The sequence below is a fragment of the Rhinatrema bivittatum genome, chromosome 4 (genome assembly GCF_901001135.1).
Source record: "Rhinatrema bivittatum chromosome 4, aRhiBiv1.1, whole genome shotgun sequence".
Lineage (NCBI taxonomy): Eukaryota > Metazoa > Chordata > Amphibia > Gymnophiona > Rhinatrematidae > Rhinatrema > Rhinatrema bivittatum.
Genome location: NC_042618.1, coordinates 472789801 through 472814116, shown reverse-complemented (window position 1 = coordinate 472814116; position 24316 = coordinate 472789801). Strand labels below are relative to the sequence as shown.

The 24316-nt window shown below is 50.1% G+C and overlaps 1 protein-coding gene across 6 annotated transcripts in view; it reads left to right on the top strand.

Moving 5' to 3' along the window:
* Positions 1 to 24316, top strand: part of LOC115089200 (non-muscle caldesmon-like) — a 268564-nt gene that overhangs the window by 193280 nt on the left and 50968 nt on the right. Inside the window, exon 1 of one of the 6 annotated variants that reach the window (XM_029597253.1) lies at positions 12377 to 12526. The exons of the other annotated variants lie outside the window; for them this stretch is intronic. Within the exon in view, the coding sequence (XP_029453113.1) occupies positions 12480 to 12526 (47 nt within the window). The 5' untranslated portion in view covers positions 12377 to 12479. Of the gene's footprint in view, positions 1 to 12376; positions 12527 to 24316 lie in introns of those variants that run through there. 6 annotated transcript variants of the gene reach the window in all.

Below are 24316 nucleotides of genomic sequence, written 5' to 3'. Positions count from 1 at the left end.
GGGGGGGGGGGGGTCTAGGTTAGGGCTAGGGGGCGGGGAGGTTAGAGAAAGGGGGGTTGGGAACGGGGGAAGGCCGCGGGCGTCTGCGTGCGCAAGTTGTACTAATGTGCACCCTCTTGCTTGCGCCGACCTCCGATTTTTATAACGCATGTTATAAAATCAGGCGGCCACCTTCTTTGAAAATCTACCCCTATGCGTGCAAGTCTGCTTAGAAAATGATCTCGCCGTGTGCTGCCCACACACAATTACAGACACGAAATGTACGCAGAAATGTTTTGCGAAAATGTTTGTGCTCAGACTTTCCAAAATCCAAAAGTATGTGCGTAACCCCACCCGGAATGCTCCCCCTGAGTCGGAGCGAACGCACCCGCGAGCAGGACGCACCGTGCACTTACCTGCACATTAGGTGGCAGTTTTGGGGAAAAGCAATCTCGTACCCATGGAAATGTTTTTGAAAATCGCCCCGCGATGGCGCAGGTCTCCTGAATGATAAACTGCTTGGGAGAGCCACACGGCGCGGTGCGCAGGACTCGCCTTTCGCCTTTTCCTCGCAAAGATGGCCGCTGCTGATTTCTGATCAGCTGTCCGTTGCCAGCTGTAGCTCTCGGAGAGGCATTATTATCATTATTTAAACGCCTGCGGTATTCCAAGGGCTTAACACGGAATGAGAACGCTGCAGCATGCGTGCGGCTTTTGAGATGCAGGGCAGCTTGCTCTAGGCTTGCAGATTTCTAAGGGCAATATTACATGGAGCTGCCCAGGCATTTCTACAGAACATCTGAATTTTACACAAGAATATTCCCTCAGCCCTAAGCAAGCCCTTTATTTTGAAAGCTGCTTTAACCTAGGTCGCAGTTATTACCTCATAAATCAAGTGCACCCCGAGCTATATATTTATTCTGAGTTCGAACGATGCTTCGCGCTGAACCGCGTTATCGGTGTGCAGAAGGGAATGAAGCGTTAATGAAGCTTCGGTCCATTTGTATTTGGTAACTGCAGCTCCTTCTGCATGAGATGAGATAGGAGGCTCACCGTACAGTCAGAACTGCCTTCATTTCGTTTCGGAGCCTCTCCCCACCTCCTCTGAACAGTGCTGGAAAAGATGAAAGCCGTCCCATGACACAGGGACTGCTTTTATGGCCCCGTAAAGCATGACGGATGCACCATGACCCAGCCTTAAAACCGATGGGAGTCTGCTTAATGTATCTTACATTCAGTGCCGTCCTGGCTGTACAGCTGATCCACATGTGCCTTCTCTGATGACAAGCGCCCAGTCTTCAAGGCTGAGAGTTGCCTCCTAAGGGAGCCTCTCTCTCAGGGGCAGAGCGGGGTTCTGGGTAACGTAACGAATGCAGCCCTTCGTTTCTGATGGGTAAAGCATGTTTCAGGGCTATCCCAGCATCCTAGTTCTAGTGTCAGCTTTGTCTAGATTTGTTCGGTATTGAGCCTTCTCATTTCTAAACCTCCCGAGCACTGTTGGAGCGGTAATACTCGAGACTAGGGGGTCTCCAAATGCAAACCGTCAGGGCTGCAAACCAGTCAGATTTTCAGGATCGCAGTGAATACCCACAAAATACATTTGCATTCACAATTTCCGTCGGATGCGGATTTGCCTCATGCCTGTTCCTTGTGTACATTTTGAAAAGCAGGCTTGCCTTCGCCCCTCGAGGACTGGCTTTAGGGACCTCTGGTCTAGAATTTGGGGCCGAGATACTAATGTACGATATCTTTACTGGATGGAAAACTTCCGCAGGATGTACTGCAGTTCAGAAATCCCACAATAGTTTTCCCTGCGTTGCCGTGGCTGGGACTTTTGCGTGCTGGCGGCCACGGCAATGCTCTACGGCAGACCCATAACCTGGGGCCCCCTATGTTTTAACGGGCCGACCCAACCGCAGACTCCCCCCAACTTCTGACTAAACAAATCCCGGGAGGTCTAGAGGGACCTTCCTCCTATACCTCGGGCAGAATAAAAATTAAAAGTTAAATTAAGGGTATTTTTGGAAGGGAGTAGGGTTTTATTCTGGGGGGAGCCTAAGGGTCACTTAGTTTTACTTTTTTATTTTTACAGCGCTGGAGGTGCGTCCCACTAGTCCCCCATGGATTTGTAACTGGGGCTTGGAGAGGTGTTCTGGAGCTGACGCGGGGCGAGGTGAATTACCCTCCCCTCTTCCCAGGAGAGAAAATCTTTCACGCACCGCGCTCTGTTTATTTGCGGGGAAATGTGCTGCTTTCTGTATCCTGCTTGGACCTGAATTTAAGGGCCGGAAATAGCACACGAAATGTACAAGTCCCACAAGTTACTTCCATTATTCTGCACCAAGGATTTTAACGCACGGGGCACTGTTTACCGCACGTTGACGCCTGGCCAGAGCTCCCAGGACAGCCTTCTGAAAGGGGATTGGTCCTTTCAGCGACATGTGACGGCGAATGGACCAATCGGCAGTGAATAAATTAATATCGAGTGCCCTGTGTGTGTGCAGGTTATCAAAATGGATGCTCAATTTATGAGCGTCCGTTTTATCCCGCAGCAGCTAATTTGCTGGCACGATACGCCCGCACAGTGTACACAGCCCTGAGCTTGCATGCTGTGGGTGTATATTGTGCACACCGAAAACGGTTTTTTATGCTTTCTGCTGCTTTCTATGGTTCTTCCTGCTTAGTATCACAATAACACGAAGTAGGAGGAATCGCAGAAAAGCGGGTTTTTTTTTGGTTTTAAGTTGAGCCGTTGACGGGCGGGGGAAGACTTTACTCCTGCTCCGGACGGGCGTAAAATTTGAGGGGTTAAAAAGCGCACCTCGGGAGCGCGGGGACGTCTTGCACGGCATTTACACGTGACGAGCGCCCCCAGCCACGCGCGGGTTTGGATGCTCGTTTTGGACGCGCTGATCCTCCCTCGTTGCGCGTCCCGTTTCTCGTTAACCTGTGCGCGCTAGGCTCGTATTGCATGGGGCCTAAGAGAGAGAAAAAGTCAAAGGCCTGCGGAGGTCTGTGCAATGCGATTTTCTAAAGCAGGTAAGCGCCAGGATTCTTGAAAGCGATCCTGTCCTGGGGGAGCGCTCCTGCTTCTGAAACACCCTCGATGGGACGCAAACGAGCAGCGAGCGCTTTCCTGCTCTGTTATCCCAACGTGGCTAAGGATTTTCTTTTTTTATCTTAACCTGTGCACTTAGTAGTTCAGTCCATACACGCATGGTGGTGGTGACTCTGCTGTTATTAACAGTAAACCCCCCTGTCTGCCTACCAATGCAGATTTGTCAGAGGCCTCACAAAAGATAAAACCAATCTGGTTTTCTTGACACCGGTTGCCTCACTTCTGGATTTTTTTTTCCTTCCATGGCGCCATCTGCTGGCAGATGCTGCAGCGTTCGGGGGGGGCGTGCTGCTTTCCTACCAGCAGTGGGCGCCGTGGGAGAAGAGGAACACTGCATCCACTCCTTCAGCATTTAGCAGCAACCCCAGGCACAGAAAAGCAGTGAAGAGAGAGGAAGGCGAGGCGGGGTGGGGCAGAGAGAAGAAGGAGAAAACAGAGCAAGCAACGGAATAGTAAGGAAAGGATGGAGAAGGTGGGGAGAGGATTGGGAACACCCCCCCCCCCCCCCCCACACACACACACACAACTCAGGAAACAAAAATAAAACAAAACTTGAAAGAGAAAGGAGAACAAATGAACCCCCCCCCCCCCCCACACCGGTATGTGAGCCAAAGGTTAAGCAAGATTTCCGCGTCTTCTGTCACTTTGTATTTGCCGCACGCTTTTCAACCACTGCTCCCTGCAGCGCATCCGGGACATCTCTTAAGGGGCGATTTACGCGCCAGTACTGTGAGGCAAAGTCCCCGGGTACCTTTAACCCACCAGCTTTGCGCCAATTCTAAAAGCGAATGTGCCCGCATCCTCTCGCGTGGAAACTTGCCGCCGGTACCAACTGGGCTCTTGTTCCTGCTTTTTTCTTGGAAGATAACGCGGGCAGAGGTGAAAAACGCAACCGAAGCGGGTTATTTCCCTCCGCCCAGGAACGTCTCCCCCCCCCCCCCCCCCCCCCCTAACCGTGGATAAACGTCCATAATTTCGGCGGCTCTGAGGGAGGACTGGTGGCAGGAGGCCATTTCACGCGCATGAATTGCTACTTACGCACGCCAATGGCTTTAGGACTTGGCCTCCTGAAATAAAGTCTCTTGCTTTCTGTGTGAGCTGGGTGGCGCGTCGAGGTTTTCTTAAAAGTTCTGAAAGATGGAAAATACTTTTGGGGGTTTGGCTGTACAGTTCATATGGAGCTGACCGGTGCGCTGCTTTCCTGTCTGCCGGACAGAGATGCCAGGTTATTGTCCTGCTGTGTAACCGTCCTTGATGTCGCGCGGGAACCTGTTTCCAGGTGCGCCGTGCACCTGCCCCTGGTGGATTTTTAATTAGGGAGGACAAAGCGAGCCTTGGCCAGACTCTGCAGCTGGTTCTGAAAGTGACTCGCTGGCCGCTGCTCTTTTACCAGGGGGGGGACCCTGCTAGGGTGGGCTGTGATTAAGGCCCTGCAGACAGTGGCGGAGCTGCCGTTCGGAGATACCCAGGGGGGGATGCAGCGTGTGATGGGGACGGAAGCTGCCAGTTAGAGCCCAGCGTGCAGGATTGAGCCAAGCATGTTCACCCACCCGAGTTACTTAATGTTTGCCAAATCAGCAGAAAAAACGAGGATGGAGCCGGAAGTCGTTCAGCGGAAACTGGAAATAACTTCACGTGGAGTGGATCGCAAGGGACGTGTGGAGGCGGCCTCTGAGTTCTGGGTGACGATGTCTGAACATCCAGTCTGAAAAGCCCCCCCAGGTGGTTTACCTGAGATGTGATCGCCCCCCCGGCTAACTCACGCCACATGTCAGGGACGCTATGGGCCACCTTTGATGTCTCAGCTTGAACCACTTTTCAATCTGGTATTTCCCATCCTGCTCCGTCAAGGAAACCTGCAGGGCTTTGTGTGGCTGAGCTGAAGCCCTCGGCGTGTCCTGGGCACCTGAAGAACCTGGAAGGGGCCCGGCTGTAGCATGACCAGGGGACGTCTGGGCAGCCTCCTCCCACGCTTTCACCGTCACATGGGTGCTTCTCTCCTAGGCTACCTCGTTCAGTCAACCATGGCGGGAGGGTAGGGAGCGCAAAATCTCCTCACCCTGAGCCAAGTTCCTGGATTTAATAGATGGCTCCACCTGGCCAGCTCGCTTTTATTTTCAGCAGATTCTGACCTTCTGATGCATTTCCCCTAATTCCCAGCTCCTCCCTTGATGGAAAGTCGTCAATTTTACCTAGAAATTTGTGATTTTTTTTTTTTTAAACAGCTCGTTACCGACCGTGCAAGGGCAAATGATCATTGGTGATCTCACTTGATCTGCCAGACATGGGGCAATGATAGTTTTGTAGCTGGGACACTGGGTTTGATTCTTCGATACTTTGGAAGCTGCTGTAGTCAGAGAGAGGGCAAATTTCATCCGTTTTACCAGTAATACTGAAATAAGAGACATTCTGCTGCTGACTCCTGATGTGCCAGACTGGAAGACATTCTTCCAGTGCTACATAAGAACATACAACATGCCATACTGGATCACACCAAGGGTCCTTAAAGCCCAGCATCCTGTCTCCAACAGTGGCCAATCCAAGTCACGGGTACCTGGCAAGTACCCAAACACTAAGTAGATCCCATGCTACTGATGCCAGCAACAAGCACGGGCTATTGCCTATTGATTAGTAGCAGTTTATGGATGTCTCCTCCAGAACTTATCCAAACTTTTTTTAAACCCAACCACACTAGCTGCCCTAACCACATCCTCCAGCAATGAATTCCAGAGCTTAATTATGTGTTGAGTAAAAAAGAATTTGCTCCAATTTGTTTTAAATGTGCTACTTGCTAACTTCATGGGGTGCCCCCTAGTCCTTCTATTATCCATAAAAAGTAAATAACTGATTCGCATTAAACCTTTCTAGACCTCTCATGATTTTAAACACCTTTATCATATCCCCCCTCAGCCGTCTCTTCTCCAAGCTGAAAAGTCCTAACCTCTTTAGTCTTTCCTCATAGGGGAGCTGTTCCATCCCCTTTATCATTTTGGTCGCCCTTCTCCATCGCAACTATATCTTTTTTGAGATGCGGCGACCAGAATTGTACACAGTATTCAAGGTGCGGTCTCACCATGGAGCGATACAGAGGCATTATGACATTTTCCGTTTTATTCACCATTCCCTTCCTACTAATTCCTAACATTCTGTTTGCTTTTTTGACTGCCGCAGCACACTGAGCCGACGATTTCCATGTATCAAGTATGATGCCCAGGTCTTTTTTTTCTGGATGGTAACTCCTAAAATGGAACTTAACATTGTGTAACTAGACTTCAGGATTTCTTTTATGTGCAAAAATACTTTGACAATTGTGATCTCTTATTAAGCAGTTACAAACAGCACGCATGTACCTGATGGAAGAAGGTATTGGTTTGGCCCTAAATTACTAAATACAAGAAGAAACCGTGAATCATGCAGCCCGTGAGATCAGGAGGTTATTTGAAGTCGCCCGTGAAGCTTGCTTCTGTGCTGTGTAGGTCGGATGGCCCGCATCCAATCCCGTGTTCCTTAGGAGCTAATGCCATGTGCTTTACAATTAACTCTCATTTTCTTTGGCATTGCACCGTGACACTGGGCCGTAAGTTTGTTTTTATTGCTGGTTATCTCTTCCCAGGCCTGTTTAACCGCTTTTCACGATGAATGCTACCTCCTGGCATTCCCGGAGAATGGCGTTTTGACAAAGGGCCATTTGTTTGATCCGGTGGTGTGGGACCCAAGCAATGGAGCTGCAGAGTCCGCTCAGGTTCCTCGTTCCGAATCCAGGCCTGATGAGAAGGCACCAGAATTACAAGATTAGGTTTAGCAAACCTCACAGGATAAACAAGTAGTGAAATAATTGCAAGGAACGTCACTTGCGTAATCTCCAGAAACTGATTTCAGACTTTGAGAAATTCAGCCAGTGATTGCAAGCCTCCTTGTTAAGGGTGCTAGATCATTTCAATGGGTGGGTTCCTAGGTTCCCTCCGTGGGCCTGTATGAATCCAGTCTCTGACGCTCCCTACTGCTGCCGCCAGGAGCAAATGGCTTTCCTTGCAGATCATTACCTTGCCTGTCGTCAGCACCTTCCACAATTTTCTATTCCTTGGATTGCAAGTTGTTTTGTGCTGTAGCTGACCCTTCCACCACCTCCGTCTGTGGGTCCTGACAAGATAGTGCTAGGACGGTGCTTTACACAGTAGCGGTCGGCAACGCTTTCATTGGCCATCTTTTCAGGACCCATAGACGGAGGTGGTGGAAGGGTCAGCTACAGCACAAAACAACTTACAATCCAAGGAATAGAAAATTGTGGAAGGTGCTGACGACAGGCAAGGTAATGATCTGCAAGGAAAGCCATTTGCTCCTGGTGGCAGCAGTAGGAGCGTCAGAGACTGGATTCATACAGGCCCACGGAGGGAACCTAGGAACCCACCCATTGAAATGATCTAGCACCCTTAACACTGAGTCTTGCAATCACCAGAGGTTCGGCTTCCAGGCTGGGGGGAGCTGACCCTAACTAACTCCATATTGGACCCTATTACTGGACAGAGCGCGCTTTGCTGGATTAAATATGGGCGAACGTCTTCGATTTCTCTCCTGGAATGTTGCAGGTATAGGGTCACCAGTAACACGCACTAAACTGTCAGCATCTCTCCGCAGGCATAAAGCGCAGGTCGCGTGCGTACAGGAGACGCATTTAACCGCTTTGGAGCATAGGAAGTTAAAAAAAAAGATTGGGTGGGGGAGGTCTACTTGGTGGCAGCACTCACTCCGTAGGAAAGAAGGCGTGGCGATCCTGATTGGCAAACGGGTTGCCTGGGAGTGCCTTTCCACGGTTGAGGACAGCCAGGGCCGGTACCTTATAGTGGTGGGGAAAATCAGTGGCCAGATCACCACCATTTGCACGTTTACGCCCCTGATGTCTACTCCCATGATTTCTTCATGGCTTTAATGTAGGATCTTTTAAAAGTGGCACAGGGCCCTTTGGAGGAGGAAGTGTTTGGGAGAGAGGTCCTGGCTCCCCCCCCCCCCCCTCCCCCGTGAGAGGTCACACTTAGGCGCGGCTCTGCTCTTTGTCCCCTCCCCCTTGCCCCACTCCACACTTTCCACATCTGTTTTTGTCTACAAATTAAGCCCTGGTTAAGAGCCTTAGTTACAAGTAGAGTTGTAAGCGATAAAAGATCTGTAGGTTCCTCAGGTCACTCCAGAGAATGTCTTTCAGGAGAAGAGCCAGATTCGTGGCAAAATCCCCGGCAGGTCCGTGGAACCCCTGAGCCGGTTTCATGAGCTTCAGAAAACCTTTTCTGGCGTGGATGCTTTTGTGCTTCAGAGGCAGGCTGAGTTTTCTCGGCTCCATCAGAGAATGACCTTTTCTCTCTCAGATACTCAGGGTCACTCAGTGCCCAGAGGTGGGGTAGGCAGCTATAGCCTGGCGACTGGCGATGTTACTCTGCAAGAGATGGACCTGAAGTAAAGAGCAGGCACATTTTAAGAGATGATCAAAACAAGACAGGACGATGCAGGAAGTGCCAAAACCAGCAATTATTCTCAAAAGATCACCAGGAGAGCTCCTCTTTGTCTTTGTTTTAGGGCTGCACCCAGCTAAACCCTAACAAGTGGATTAAGTCCTGAATTTAACCCCCCTTTGTATCTGTGGATCTGTAGGCCAAAGACAGGGCGAGACAGAACCAGAACTGGCCCAGTCAGGTAAAATAATTTTTTTCCCCATTCAAACTTTATTGAGAAAAGAAAAGTGTACCAGTTACACAGTATAGCTGCAGAGAAGCCACATCGTAACATAAACAGATACTGACGTAACTAGATAAACTACAATGAGAATTTCTTTTAACAGGAAAAGCCTCCCCACCCCCGCACAAAACCCTTCAAGTCCGTTCCCAGGCGTGGGATAGGGGATCCTACGCAGAGTCCCACGTTGCCTTGATTGTCTGGCCACGAAACGAATGGAGACCAAATCTGTCTAAAGTGTTACGTTTAACCGCAGTAAGCGATACGCACTCTCCGGTCGCCACCGCACAGCCTCAAGCGATAGGGAACACACCTTTTCCAGCAATATGCCAACTCCCTGAGTGCTGCCAGGAAAATCTGTTGCATGGGAAGCTGCCTTGTAGGAAAAACTCCAGGCTCGTTTACGGGTAACGAGCACATGCAGCACCAGTTATTCCACCAATCAAAATAGTAATCATGGGCCAAAAATGGAATATAATCAGGCTTTCTCCCCCCCCCCCAGCACTTATCATCCATATGTGGATATAATTTGCAAAGTCGATCAGGTGGGAAGTACAAATGAAAAAGCACTTTATAACCATTTTACTCTAGCAAAGAAGAACCAGAGCATTTACCTACTGTCATAAAACAGAGATCCTGCTTTGACCCAGAGGTTCCCCAAAGTCTCTTTCCCATGCCCTAATGTGGCTAGGTGTCACGTTTCAGGAAGGTAAGCACAAGACCCGCTATCAGATTGGTGCAGCCCAGTTCATACGGACACAGACTAAGCCCTAACAGGCGGCCGCTGATGTGCCGCAGGCTGCAGTCAGGATGGCAGACCTGGTGGAAGGAGGATAACCAATGGGACGGTGCTATATCAGAGTACAAATTATACCGCAATGATAGGGAGGATCAACTTGGTTGGGGTGTGGCACTTTATGTCCGGGAGGGTATAGAGTCCAACAGGATAACAATCATCAAGAGACTATAAATGCTCAGTAGAATCTATATGGGTAGAAATTCCATCTGTGTTGGGTAAGAGTATAGTGATAGGAGTATACTACCATCCACCTGGCCAAAATGGTCAGACAAATGATGAAATGCTAAGAGAAATCAGAGAAGCTAACCATTTTTGGCAGTGCAGTAATAATGAGAGATTTCAATTACCCCAATATTGACTGGGTAAATGTATCATCAGGACATGCTAGAGACATAACGTTCCTGGATGTAAGAAATTACTGCTTTATGGAGCAATTGGTTGAGGAACCAATGAGAGAGGGAGCTATTTTAGATTTAATTCTTAGTGGAACGCAGGATTTGGTGAGAGAGGCAACAGTGGTGGGGCCACTTGGCAATAGTGATCATAACATGATCAAATTTAAACTAATAACTGGAAGGGGGGCAATAAGTAAATCTACAGCTCTAATACTAAATTTTCAAAAGGGAAACTTTGATAAAATGAGGAAAATAGAAAAAAACTGAAAGGTACAGCTGCAAAGGTTAAAAGTGTACAACAAGCATAGACATTGTTTATAAATAAAATCTTAGAAACGCAGTCCAGATGTATTCCACGCATTAAGGGGCAGATTTTCAGAGCCCTGCTCTCCTAAATCCGCCTGGATTTAGGCGAGCAGGGCCCTGCGCGCCGGTGCGCCTATGTTCAATAGGCCTACCGTAAGTCCCGGGGTTTTCCGAGGGGGGCGTGTCGAGGGGGCGGGCCCGATCCGCGCGGCATTTTCGGGGCGGGCCGTAGCGTTTCGGGGGTGGGCCTGGGGGTGTGGTTACGGCCCGGGGCGGTCCAGGGGCAGGGCCGGGCGGGTGGGTTAGGTAGGGGAAGGGAGGAGAAGGTGAGGGGAGGGCAAAAGAAAGTTTCCTCCGAGGCCGCTCCGATTTCGGAGCGGCCTCGGAGGGAACGGAGGTAGGCTGTGCGGCTCGGCGCGCGCGGCTCGGCGCGCGCCGGCTATACGGAATTGATAGCCTTGCGCGCGCGCCGATCCCGGATTTTAGCGGATACGCGCGGCTACGTGCGTATCTACTAAAATCCAGCGTACTTTTGTTTGCGCCTGATGCGCCAACAAAAGTACGCCAAATCGCGCTATTTGAAAATCTACCCCTAAGAAAGGTGGAAGGAAGGCAAAACGATTACCGGCATGGTTAAAAGGTGAGGTGAAAGAAGCTATTTTAGCAAAAAAAAAAATCCTTCAAAAAATCGAAGAAGGATCCATCTAAAGAAAATAGGAAAAAGCATAAGCATTGTCAAGTTAAGTGTAAAACACTGATAAGACAGGCAAAGAGAGAATTTGAAATGAAGTTGGCTGTAGAGGCTGAAACCAGACAATCTGCAAGACTCGAGGCGGTCTGCATCACCATATATAGTCTAAAATCAATTGTTTCCACACTTTCAGCATAGTTTCAGAGAGTAAGTATGGGAAGAGTTTTAAAAGGTAACAAAAACGGGATAAAATGTTCCTTTTTACTGAAGCAATTCTGCTCAACCATCTTCCTATCCCTTGAGAAGTAGCCTCAAGCAGAGGAGGGAACTGGTCTGTCCCAATAAAACCCCCTGAATACTTCACCCTGTTTTTAGCCCATTTGAATGGGAATTGAATTTTAAAATGGTCGTCTTGAGAACATGCCAGGGAAATATTTACGATCTCAGATTTATCTATATCCAAATCTCTGTTTCATCGACCACTACAGGCAGAGAGAGTTCAGGCCTAGTTAAAGTGAACAAGACATCATCAGCTTATAAAGGTAAAATAATTTGTCCCAGGGCTTGGATCACACCTCAGAGCAGCAGCGTCACCATCGATCTGGCGGGCCACGTTGGTCTACGTTTTCCACGGCAAGTTGGAGATTCCGCGCTCTTGGCTGCCTTGACCCATGTCTTGGTTTATAAGGGTGCCAATCGGTGGCGGGCATTTTTCTCCTGCAGCACAGGAAGTCTTGCCTTGGTGAAGAATAAGCCTGCAGATTTCTTGCGTATACATTTTAGAGGGCAGCTACGAAGGAAAGTTAAAGGAAGCCGGGAAATCTTTCTGCGTCTCCAGAGATTAGATTAGCTGTGCGGAACCTCTGTCCCGTTGACCTTTACAGGGCCGTGATCCAGGCAGAAGGAAGAGGCGCACCACCTTGCTGGGATTTAAGGTGGAGATTGACCAGGCAGTGTCGGTGCGTTAGAAATTGCACTGACACTTGGTTGCCCATGAGGCAGACCTGACTGCAGCCAGGTAGCTTGGCAGGCAACCTAACGTTTGGACCTTTCAAAGAACAGGTAAACAGGCTAAAACAAAAGAGCTCTTTATTTAAAACAAAAAAAAAACCCCAAACCACAGGGCACTGCTGGCATCCCCGCCAGTCATCCTGGAATAGAAAGCCCCTGAGCTTGTGGGAATTTCAGCTTTTCAGGTACCGGGGCAGGCGAGGAAGGGCCTCTATTATAGAGAATACAGTAACAGAAAATCTGAGCTCATACCATAGGGTTGTGGAGTAAAAGCGTTTGACTTGGCAGAGGGCACGTTCAGGCAGCCAGCATTGGAGAGGAGGTCTGAGCAGATCAAGCACGCCCGGGAAGAGGCGGCGAAGAATGACCCCTGCGCTGGCTTATCCCACCTCAGTCGTCTGCTCGGCTGCGCGCTGAGCTGGGCAGCGGCTCCCAGGGTCGCAGGGGCCCCATTCAGCCATGATCGGAGGGTCCCACCGCAGGCAGAACCTGTTGGCTCTTTCCAGGTGAGTCCTGTGGCCTGGGTTCAGAGGTGCTCTGAGCTGGGTGAGGGGTGATGGGAAGGCCATTCCGGCTCCTAGGGCTGAGCGTAAACTTTGAAATTGTCTCGTACTCTGTTGATTTGAAAGCTTGCATGCAGGAGAGTGAAATCGCCCTCTGAAAAACATGCGTGCGAGGGCGTTTATGGAAAGGGAAAAGGCGGACAAATAGTCCGTTTTTTATGGACAACGTGAGGGAGGATCTGTAAAGGAGGAGAATTGGAGAGATTTTACGGTTGTAAACCTCTGTAAGGCAGGGAAAGAGGTTGATAAAAAAAAACAAAAAACAAACCATTGATTATAAACTGAAAAACCCGTCCTTGTTTAGCTGCTGTCCCTCCGGAATGATCTGCGGTGCTTGGATCTGTGCTGGTGTTACGTAGGCCGTCCGCTTGGAACCTGGTCGTGAGGGTGGGGTCAGAGTTTCACGCCGGCGCGGTACACGCCGCGCACCGCGGTCACCTTCCTGATTCCCACCGGGAGGGGTCCCTGAGGAAGAACGACGCGGAGGAGATCCCCCCCCAGCCATGACTGCTTTAGCAACCCTAAGGAGGACTAATTGACTCTCCTTACATAATAAGATGTGAGGACCTGTTCTAATGCAGCCTCTCTGTAAGGCTCGGACCATGGATTTATGTTTGGACACTGCTTTCAGCGTCCTTACAAAGGACGGGGAGGCGTATATAAGTGTTTGGATAAGTACAATAAATAAACAGCAGCTCGGTTTCTAACCTGCCCTCACTTTCTTGGGTTGGTTTTTTTTTGTTTGTTGTTTTAAATTTTACTAAAACACAAAAGGCTAAAAATAAAAACCCTAAAAGGACAGCATCCCCATAAAACGGTTGGGGGTAATTTTCAGAAGGTTTTACGTGTGTAAATGGGCTTTTGGAAATTGCCATGGTATATATGCCACTTTTACATATGCAGCTCACGCCGTAGCAGTTGAAAGAAGGATTGTCCAAGCTTTCAAACGTTTCCTAAACTTACACTAACCGACTTCCACTCTCTACTGCCTGGAAAGAGCGTTGCATAATATGGGGCCAGCACACGACAAAGAGCTTGCTCTCGTCACGGGAAGCCTGAAACTCTCTAACATTGACACAGCAGGAGCACAGCACACTCCTGGCACATCCATGACCCTCCTTAGGAACTAAGGCCAGAATTTTAAACTGGACTCAGACCCGTATAGGTTAGCCAGTGCAACGCCTTTAATTTAGGTGAAATGTTATGCAAAAATATAAGAAATAAATTACATTAAAGGAGTCCTAGGGATAAGAGCCAATAAGAAATCACTAATACCAGGAAACAGGCAAGCGAATATTCGGAAGCTCTACCTAGTGGTGCCTTTTTATTCTTAAGCGGGCTGGTTTATTAGTGCCCGTCCTCTGATGGTACTGTCCAGATGGTTCTGCTGTATTAATTCTGTAGCGATCCTGACTGCTGCGTGTCCCTCTGTGCGCCGCATGAGCTGCGCTGGCTTGATACAAAGGCACACGAATCAGCAAAGCGGCCCTCTCTCGCGGCTCCTCACCTCATCTTGGAGTCGCCTTGCTCCTTGGGCTGGCCCTCTGGTTTCCTGCCTTGGATTTGGCCCTCTCTCTTAGGGGGCCTTCTTGCTTTGTGCATTCCTGTTTCTAATTCCTGTTTCACTTTCTGTTTTTCTTAGCCCTTGTCCAGGTTTCTAGTTTGCTATTGTTCTTTGTATGGTCTATTCTAGTGGCCTTCTTGGTCCTTGTTTGCGTGTTGTGTGCTGCTTGTTTGGCCCTAGTCTTGTTAGTCTGACCCCTGCCTTGCCTTGTACTCTGTTTCAGCTTTGTTCCGTCTGTCTGTCCTTTGGTGCATTGCCCTATTTCTTGATTCCTGTGGACACTTTCTAGTATCCCGAGGGCTGCTCTGCTTCATTGGCAGTGTCCTTCCGTGCCCTGAATCCCTGTGTTCCAGTGCACCTCCAGCTAGGTCCAGCCAACCACCAGAACTTAAGGATCCAACCCAAGGGGGCGGTAGCTGGTCAGGCGGAAGACCTTGCATTGTCCTGTGCTGCTCCTGCCCTGGGCGTTACTTACCTATGACCGTCCCTGTTCCTGTGTCCTGTCCTACCCCTGCTCTGGGGCTACCTAAAATCGGCCTGTGCAGCCATGACAAGTTTCTTGCTAAGGTTTTTCATGATGAACAGCACAGCAGCATACCATTTTGCTTTTGGCTGTCTGACTGTGGAAATGAACAAAGCCCATTCTTGGCCCGCTGAGCTCAGCCTATGCTCCAGAAACGCCTTTTTAAAATCAGTTCTAGAACACAAGCTTCTTGGTACAGGTGTGACCTTCAGCTCTCACCTCTGGTTTTCAGGTCTGGGTCTTCAGGCCCACAGACAGATCTGCCGCCTTATAGGAGCCCCGCAATTAATATTTAAGAGAGAGATTTGTATACGTTTGGTCCGAGAGCTGGGTTAATTTGTGTATTTTGGTTACCCTGGAAACCCGATCTATTTGGCTCCAAATCTTCAGTGTTAGGCTGGTCCAGTCCTGAAGTTGCCCCAGTGTAACTGTGAATTTGTGTTCTAACTTTTCTCGTAAAGGAAGCGTAAGGGCGAGTCTGTAAAACAATGGGGAGAAAGCAGGACTGGTATGGTAGATCCTCCATGATCCTCCGTGGAGGCCCATCTGGCCACCCTCCTCGCCTGTTCTTCTCCTCCATTAACTTCAGTAGCATCATCTTCTTAAGCAAGGGTCCCCAGACCTTTCAGGAGAAGGGCCACATAGGACTTATGGAATCACTGAGCGGGACAGGGGAGGGGGACTTGTTCCTCAGAGTTTGTTGAACTGGGGTGCGGAGGGAAAGAGAGAGAGGAAGCCCCTCCGTTGTTTGCTGAGAATGGGTGGTAGGGGACCATGCCTGACCCTTCCAGTGATGTCAAATGCTGGGGAAGGGAGGCAGCAGGGTGCAGTGGTTCCAGCTGTTCTGCAAGGCTCAGCCCTGTCTGCATCTCTGTTTGACGTCTACATGTTGTTATTGGCTGGGGTTTGTACTGGTTACAGAATCTATGCCGACGCTATGCGGTTCTTTGTCTCGGTCTCACCCGCACGGGCAGAGACCTTTGCTGAAGCTTCCATTTATCTCTCGGCAGTAAAACGATGGTGTTAAATTTACAGAAACCAAGTGGCCATTTTGCAGAGATTAAATACTGTTGCTATTTCTTCCTTTTTTTTGCATTATTAGAACCTGTGATTGCACAAGTAGAAAGTAGGGGTGATTCTCCTTAAGAGCCTACATAACACATGATCATATTAAAGTGACCGCCGGAGCTGGCTTCTTTAAATTGTGCCTGGGCCGACTTTTAAAGTCTTTATTGGGTCGCTTGGCATTTCAAGCAGTGGTCCAGTCATAATAGTCCTGTAATTCTGTTCTTATTGCTTGCCCAGTGCCCACCCGGCGGGCTGTCCAGATTCTGCACGTTCGATTTTGGCTTCCGATGTACGATGAAGTTGCTCCTGCATTGACGGGTTTGCGTTGGCTCTCCTGTTGAATGGGGAGGGGTAAATATAAGGTTGGTGCTGTGGTTCATGAGCCGCTCCGTAAGAATTCCCTGTCCTGGGTGACCTCATGCATTTGGAATCCTGCAGGGAGGTTAAGGTCGTCACAGAAGGGCCCGTTGGTCGTGCCGTCAGTTTGTCACGCTCGGCTGGCTGAGGCTGGGGGTTGGGACCTCTTCTTTGGACGTCGCTGCCTGAGGCCCTGCATCTTGTCGCGTGCGTTAGGGAAATGTTAGAGGTTTTTCTTTCGGCGGGCGTTTGCGGAGTCTGATTTTGGCACGTCTTGGACTTTACTGTAAGCCTGACTTCCGACTTCAGTTTTATGGACCTGGGTCTATGTATTATGTATTTCTTTCACTTTGTAACCTGGGGTGAACAATAAGTGAGTGTGCAGAGGTGTAGGGCGGATGGGGGTCAGTCATGCTAGGTCTAGATTTCTCCAAAGCTGGCAGCCCTGCTGCACCCTAGCAACCTTGTCCCCGGCCCCCAGCTCTTCCCCCAACATCTGCCCATCTAGGGAAGCAGCGGGCAGGGAGGGTGGCTGGATGGAGGTTTGTCCCTCGCGCCCGCCTGTGCACTCCCCACCTCTCGCTCCCCTCTCTTGCAGCACGCCGGATGTGAGGCGTGCGCAGACCAACAGGTTAGTTCCTCTAATCCAGGGAAGGCACTCTTGGGCTTGGCATCTGGGTTGTAATAATGAGGATTTCTGTGCACTGCGTCTCCAAAGCCTGTATCCATGGGGGGACGCTGGCCACGGCTCGGAGGTAGTTTGTCACTCAGCGCTCATGCAAGCTGCGGAAATTGTTAACTCTGGATCTGGTCAAGGTGGCTTTAAAAAGGGGCTTGGCCAGATCCCTGGAAGAAAAGTCCATAAACAATCATTTGCCAGGTGGACTTGAGGAAAACCACCGCTTATCCCTGGGAAGTGAGTAAGAGGAACGAGATCTGCCGGATTGGAAGGTTGGACCCAGCGTGGTTGGGGGAGGAATGCAAATTGCATTTTTAGCACTGAGCATGGAAGCTTGCACGCAAAGTTTACCGTAGAAAAAGTGTTTGCCAATGTCCGCTGGTATTTGAAGAAAGCTTTCAAAATTAAACTTTCTCTTTGAAAACTGATGCAAAGTCCCCCAGTAAAACGTATGCACACAATCTGGCTCCATGCGGACAATGTGAAAATCCTCCCCCACACACAGATATTTGTTGCCGCCAGCCTAGAATGAAGAGCTGCTTGTGGAGCAGTCCCTCTAAGGCCCCCAACTGCGAAGCTGCAGCTTTCTGACATCCCCTGCGACCGCATCGATCGGAATTTGGTCACAAGGTTTAGCTGATAAGCAGGGCAGACGTCCTTGCCTCATCCCTTGGGTAAATAGTGAGAGCTGTGGCCTGGTCAGTCCAGAGGGAACCGGCAGAAAACGAGCACCACCGTGTTGAAAGGTTCGTAAGCAAGAGAACATTGGTTCTTTTTTTTTTTGTCTCATAGCTCCTCCTCCTTTCTCCAGGGAATTGAAGCCGGCGCTGGGCTTCCTGAAGACACGATCCCCCTCTGTTGTAATAAATCCCCTTCTTCTCCCACACTTCCTTGTCCGGTCACTGCAGCAAAGTTCCTGGGGCTGGGAGCCGTGCATCGGAGCCTTCTTCCTGAACCTTGTGGCATGGGGGCTCTAACTCTGGCCACCAGCTGTCACTGTTGTTGATGCCCGTGACAATCCCAGGCCAGTGAACGTTGGAGGAGAAGTCCATTAATGGCTATTAATCAAGTTTACTTGGGGAATAGCCCCTGCTATTAATTGCATCAGTAGCATGGGGTCTTCTTAGTGTTTGGGTAATTGCCAGGTTCTTGTGGCCTGGTTTTGGCCTCTGTTGGAAACAGGATGCTGGGCTTGATGGACCCTTGGTCTGACCCAGCATGGCAATTTCTTATGTTCATCCCCAGTCCTGGCCAACCCAGGGTTCAGAAGACCCTACCCGGGAATGAAAGCGGGAGCCTTCTGCATGGAGGTGCCCAGCACTGCCACTGAGCCGGCCTTGTCTCATCTTTAATGAACGCATCTCCGGGGAATTTCTAGGATTCACAAATTTTGGTTTTCTGTATCCTTAAATCTGTCAGCAGCTGAGCCACCTAGACGCAAGCAGAGCTAGAATCGCTCGCTCTCGTTAGTTACGATGCGTCATCCCAACCCTGACGTCTGACTTGAGAAACGAAAGTACCGGATGGAACAAAACCAGCCAATGAAACGAAAACCCCTCAAACCTATAAATGCCAAAGCTAGTTTGTCAGGAATGACCCAGTTGGAACGGCTTCATCCTGGCGCGCTTGCTTATTTACTCTCACGCTTCATACTGCCCGCCTAGTAAGCTCAGGGCGGTGTGCAACATAAAAACCATGGGAAAATGTATGTTCCAGTAATCATAAGACATATCAAAGACGAAACGTCTTCCAGATCCCGCAGTCCTGACTTGATTGAAAGAAAGAGTCTGCTCTTCCCAAGTGAATCATTCTGGCATTTTGCAGGTAATTTTTAAAGGAGCTACACAGTGTAGTAAATGAAACATTAGCACACAAATTTTCAAAAGCCCATTAAAGTGCACTTATGCACATAAAACCCATCGACAATTCAATAGCAACTTTCAAAAGCCCACTTCCATGGGTAAAGTGCATTTAAGCATGTAAAACCCAGTTTTAAAAGTGTAGATGCTTCTGAAAATTACCCCTTTTATGTCGGATGCTTCAGGTGCTACATCTGTTGTGCCAGGGTGACCTGCTGTGGCCTAAATAAGACCTCCTCCCATCCTGAACCCTCCACTGCCCCTGGTCTGTCGAGCGGCGTCAAAAAAACGGGAATGGGTACAGGGTTCCCAGATAACTCCAGTCCTGGTTTTACACAACAGACATTCTTATTTTCCTAAGAGGGCCACACGTGCCATAGATTATAACCTGGTCTGGATTAACCAAAAGAGAGAGAGAGAGGCGGCTGCAGATTTCGGCAGCAGACCTTCCGCTGGCACTGCCTTGGTGATGAAGGAGAGCCAGCCGTGGCTGAGGAAACGCAGGCCTCTCACCGCCGCCCCGCGGTTGGCCGGAGGCGACCGGCTAACTTGTGCTCAGCAGCCAAACTCGCGCCTCCTGCGGCCTTGCTGGCAGGGAGAGACGAGCTCCAAAGATCGACTCTGCTGGGCTCCCCAGTCTGCCTTTCAGCTGCTCTGAATTGCCCATATCGGTTTAGTTTTGTTTTTGGTTTTTTTTTTTTTTCTCTCAGTTCTTGGAAAGGGAGATTTGGCGCCTCCATTGGGGTCTCCAGATGGCTTCGGTGATTTCTCACAGTCGTAGATCTGAATTCCTGAAGAAAAATGGGGAAGCTCCCAATCAATGCATACAGGAGGGAATGGCCCGGGACTGGCTCGACCTGTCCCTGCTGACCTGCAGCCAGCTGGCACCCCTGCTGCCTCCCTGCAATAAGAGACTAATTACTAACACTTAATAGTGCTAGGCAGCGATTCCTGACTGGACTCGCATGGTCCGGATATCGTCACAGTTGTTAATGCAATTGGATAGCGGTTGGATGAAGCCCGGCTTCTTGCCGTTTCCATGCGATAAATAATTCAGCGCGCTCACGCAGGCCTCCACGGTGCAGAACCAGGCGCTAGCTGCGGACGCTTGCTTCTCGCCGAGCTTTCACAGAACAGAGCGAAAGCAGCCCAGGATGGGAAGGACGTCGGCGTCGGCACGGGACAGGTATGCCGCGGCTTGGCCTCCCGTCGCAGGGTTAATGCTGCTCTGAATCATCCCTTGTGCTTTTTCCTTTCAGCTGCTTACCTGCCCCCGGGGTTTTGCTGATAAGATTATAAGGTGACTCTTGTTTTGGTGATTGAGGAGCACCAGGCGGGACATGGCAGGTGATTCACTGGTCCTGGGTCACAGCCTCGGTTTTCATTTTCCTCTCTGCAAACAGACCAGGAGGCTTTCAAATACAAAATGTCATTAAAGGGGCAGGTTCGCTGACTTAGGGTGCTATTTTTGCGACGTTACCATGGCTAATTTGCCTGATCCCTAAAGCACGGGCGCAGTCTGCAAATCTGTAATTTCACGTTTTTCCTTGGGCAAACCGGCGTGAAAACCTCCTGTGCCCCTACTCAGCGCCTCCATCCCGTTGCGTGCCCCTTACCCCTCATAGATTTTCCCGTAAACCTCCCCCGATCCGTTCTAACTCCCTCATATTTGGGTCCACGCCCCGCCTGCAGGAGGCTTGGGGGGGTTTCTCTCCCGCCAGCCGCAGCAGCGTCAGCTTCAAAATGGCGGAGCCTCGGCGATGAAGGAAAAGGGGGCGCGGGAATTAACGGGAGGCGAGATTTAAAGCTCAGTAAAGGAAGGAGGAATCCCCTGACGTACGATCAATAAAGGTGACGCTCGCCACGTCACGCGGAAAGCGAGCCTGGCCAGCAAAGCTTTTAGAAAGGAAGAGAAAATGGCGACGACGTAATCTCTTAGCCCAGCAGGAAGAACACCCCGCAAAGAGCCTTCAAACCTACGTCCATGCGCAGCGGTTATTCTCAGCCACACGTGCGCGCACATGAAAAGTCCACCGAAGGCCGCAGAACCCATGACGGGGAATGTCTGGCGGGTAGTGTGGGGTTTCCCCGCGTGCGTCGCTCCCGCTGTACCCATCCTCCCACCCAAAGACCCTTTGCCTTCACCTCAGGTAGGAGGAGACTGCCTCGCGAGCAGTTTTCTCTTAACATTGGTTGGGAAGTCGTGCAATAATGGTAATTATGCGCGGGGCCGCTCTCCTTACCTTGTTGCTGTGTTTCGCAGGACCGGAGAGCGCGCCGGCTCCAGGTGTTTTCTGCCACATAATGCTTACCGCTGTGTTTCACCCGAGGTAGAGCCGGCGGAGGGCGTTGCGTCTGCAGGGGCTGCACTCTTAGGAGTCCGTTTTCTAGGCCGCTGAGCCTCTCCTGCTGACTTGGTGGCGCCGCTGAATGTATCCCGCTCTCTGGCTGGCTGAGGCAGATGGCGCTGAGTGACGGTCATTCAGAGGTCATTTAGATGGCTAACTCACAAGTTACCCGTCTAAAGGGCCCGTTTTGCCATGTTCAGCCACTTATCGGTAACTCGTCGTATGGCTGCAATTTAGCCAGACAGAAAGAGGCTTTCTGAGGGGATTTCTGGGAGGCTTTTAGTTATCTGGCTAGCTCTATCCGGTTAAGTAACTTGGATAACTTTAGAGCTACTTCAGAGCAGATCTAAAGTTATTCGACCTTGTTTGGCCAGGTAGCTCTCCACGTATCATCCGGATATCTTCAAAAGATAGGCGGGTAAGTAATTCTGTAAAAATAAAAGTCATTTGCGGGCCAGCGGCCTGACGCCCACCCCACCATCCTATTGTGTTCAGATTGGCCCCCGACTCCTCCCCCCTGTACGCAGATCGCCCCCTACCTCCTGCGTCCCCGTTTTGGTAATCCAGGTTCTCCATAGCTGTTCACCAGAAACCCTGCCAGGAGAGAGGTCGGAGCAGAAGGGGGCTGGGAGAGCAGGGAAGAGGCTGCCTCGCTCCCTGCACGGCGGGGGGGTTACGGGAATGACGTTTTCTCTAAATGTTTACTGTGCTGCTTACCAGGACATCATGTGAAGATACCCAGATAAGTAGAGAGCTGTCGTAGAACTTAAAAACCTAACCTAGCCACTTACATGTATGTAGCCGGGTAACTTTGGCCAAGTGTAATCAGAGAGAAGTGTCTGCTGCTGAATATTTGGAGTAAGTTATCTGGCTGACTTGTCCACCAAACGATCTGTTGAATATGGATCTCTTACTATTTAGCTTGGGATCAGGCAGAGAGAATATGTAATATTCTTAGAGGCATAAAATCCCAGTTACCTGGGAGCCTGATACAGCACTCGGGCTGTGTTTAAGAGCCTTAACTCTTTGTCTAGATGTGACTGTAACTGGGCTGGAATTTGCACTGGGATGCCTTGCCAGATGCCTGGGGAGGTGGAGCTGGGCCCCTCTGAAACGGACGTCTTCAGTGCTGTCTTCCTTTGAAATGCATTCGAATTAGAGAAGCTTTAAGGATGCTGATGGTTAATGTCATAGAAAAGCTATTCGCATCATTAAGAAAACAAAACAAAAAAAAATCTCGACCCCCTACAAGTGCGTTGGGCAAACGTTTCAGTCCCCTGCTAGCATGGTAAGCAATTCCTGGAAGCAGGAATCCCGCAGCAGATGCAAGCATTGTAAAGAATGCACCCCCAGGATGGACCAGCGGGGCTGCAGTTTTATAAATCCTCGCTATCCTGCTGATAGCGAGGATTTATAACGCATACTTCTGAGGGGGCTGAGGACCAGCCTCTGCGTGCTTCCTGACGCCGGCACGCAGCAGCAGCCACCTCCGTGAGCATCTTCCTTGGCAGGCTGGGTTTCATCTGCCCTCATCACTCTGTGACTACGTTAATTTCTCCTGGGGCTGGCGGAGGATCTAGGGCACGCTCGGGTTCCGTGTGTCTCGCCTGGCTGACTCTCACTGTGATAACGAGGCTGCATGGGCAGGAGGTAAACACGTTTGGGACTCCGAAGAGCTGTAGGTGAAGGCTCATGGCTGAGCCCATGCATACCATAGGACTGGGTTGGCTTGTTTCTTACGACATGGAGCCAGGAAGCCTGCGATGGCTCCCCACATCCTTGGAGGTGTATCCCCCACCTCACCCCTGTTCCTAGGGGCTTCTGATTGGTAAATACGGACCTGCCTTCTAGACATGGGATGCAGCAGGCTCGTCCAGGACAAATCTGTACGTTATCGCCATCAGCATGAGAGAGCTTCTTTGCAAGAACCCAAGGTGTCCTTGATAAGAGGTACTGGCAGAGAAAGTATCTTTGGCGACTTCAGGGCATTTATTTATTCTTCACGTTACGCCTTTAATCAATGACATCAAAGCCTGAGAGTTCTGTGCCCGCCCCTCACCCCCATGCTTCCTGTTCTGACTACTGTGCCGCTTGACGTTGGCTTCTTGGACCCTGTTCGTGTTGTGTGTCTGCTTTTGCCTTTGGTAAATGTTGATGGCCAATGCTGTGCACACGCATAGAAATTTATACAGAGAATCAGGGCTGGAGAGATACCCCAAGAGGTCGCCCACCACCTGCCACCAGACTCAAAATATCTCTTGGTGGTGTTAACAGAATGTGAGAAAATATTGCTAAAATCATTTACCAGTTGTCACATGCACCAGACGAATGATTTAATTTGCTGTTTGAAGATTTCTGATTAAAATATGAAGAAATACTGCCACCTCCACAGGAGACACATAGTGATCCTCTCGTTACCACACCTTTGTTTGTTTGCAATAGACTGTACAAGATTACTTTCAGAGATATCTCTGTGTCACCCAGCAGTGGTTCTGAAGGGGAAAGGGACAACAGAACTTGAATGTAACTCCTTTTCCCTGTACGTACCCGGATCAGTCCAGGACAGCTGGGTTTTGCCTCCCCACCAGCAGATGGAGACAGAAGAAGACTTCGCGGACTCTGTCCTATACCCCTGAGGTGCCACCTAGTGTCTGCCAGTATTCTTCTGTCTCCAGCAGATGGTGGAGGTGCAAAGCCTAGTGTCTCTTGGTGCTGCTAAGTTTTAGGGGTAGTTTGGTCTCCATAGCTTAGTACTGCTTTTTGGTTTGTTAGGGGATCTTGGTCAGGGTTCCTTTAAATTAAAAAAAAAGAAAATTTCTGCAGCAGAAGGCAAGTAGTGCACAGCGTCTCGCCTCCCAGGGGGTTGTCAGGTCCTGGTGGGACCATCCCCCCTGGTAATTGAGGTTGCAGAGCAGACGGTTGGGGACCCTACATCTGCCATGGCTCAGGGTGATGCCAGGGGTCTCGGCCACTCACTCTTGGCCAGCCTGACTTTTTTCAGGTAAATCAAAATTTAAACATATTTTCTAAATTCTTTTCAAAACTTGCCTGGAGTTAGAGCTTTGGGGGCAGGTATCCCGCCAGCACCCCTCCCATTCCCTTTTGGTGGGGGAAGCTCTCGCTTGTGGTCTGTTCCTTTCTGTATGTGCCGTACCCCAAGAGGTGAGATGCCCTCTGCTCATTGTTAAATCAGAATGACTACACGGGATGTTAAAATGGCTTCACAGCACAGGATCGGGCAACCGATCCCAGCCCTGCAGGTTGGAGGGGGCTGTAAGGGTTCTAAGCAGGGAGCTAGGGCCATCTAGTGGCTGATCCAGGGGGCACCACTGTAC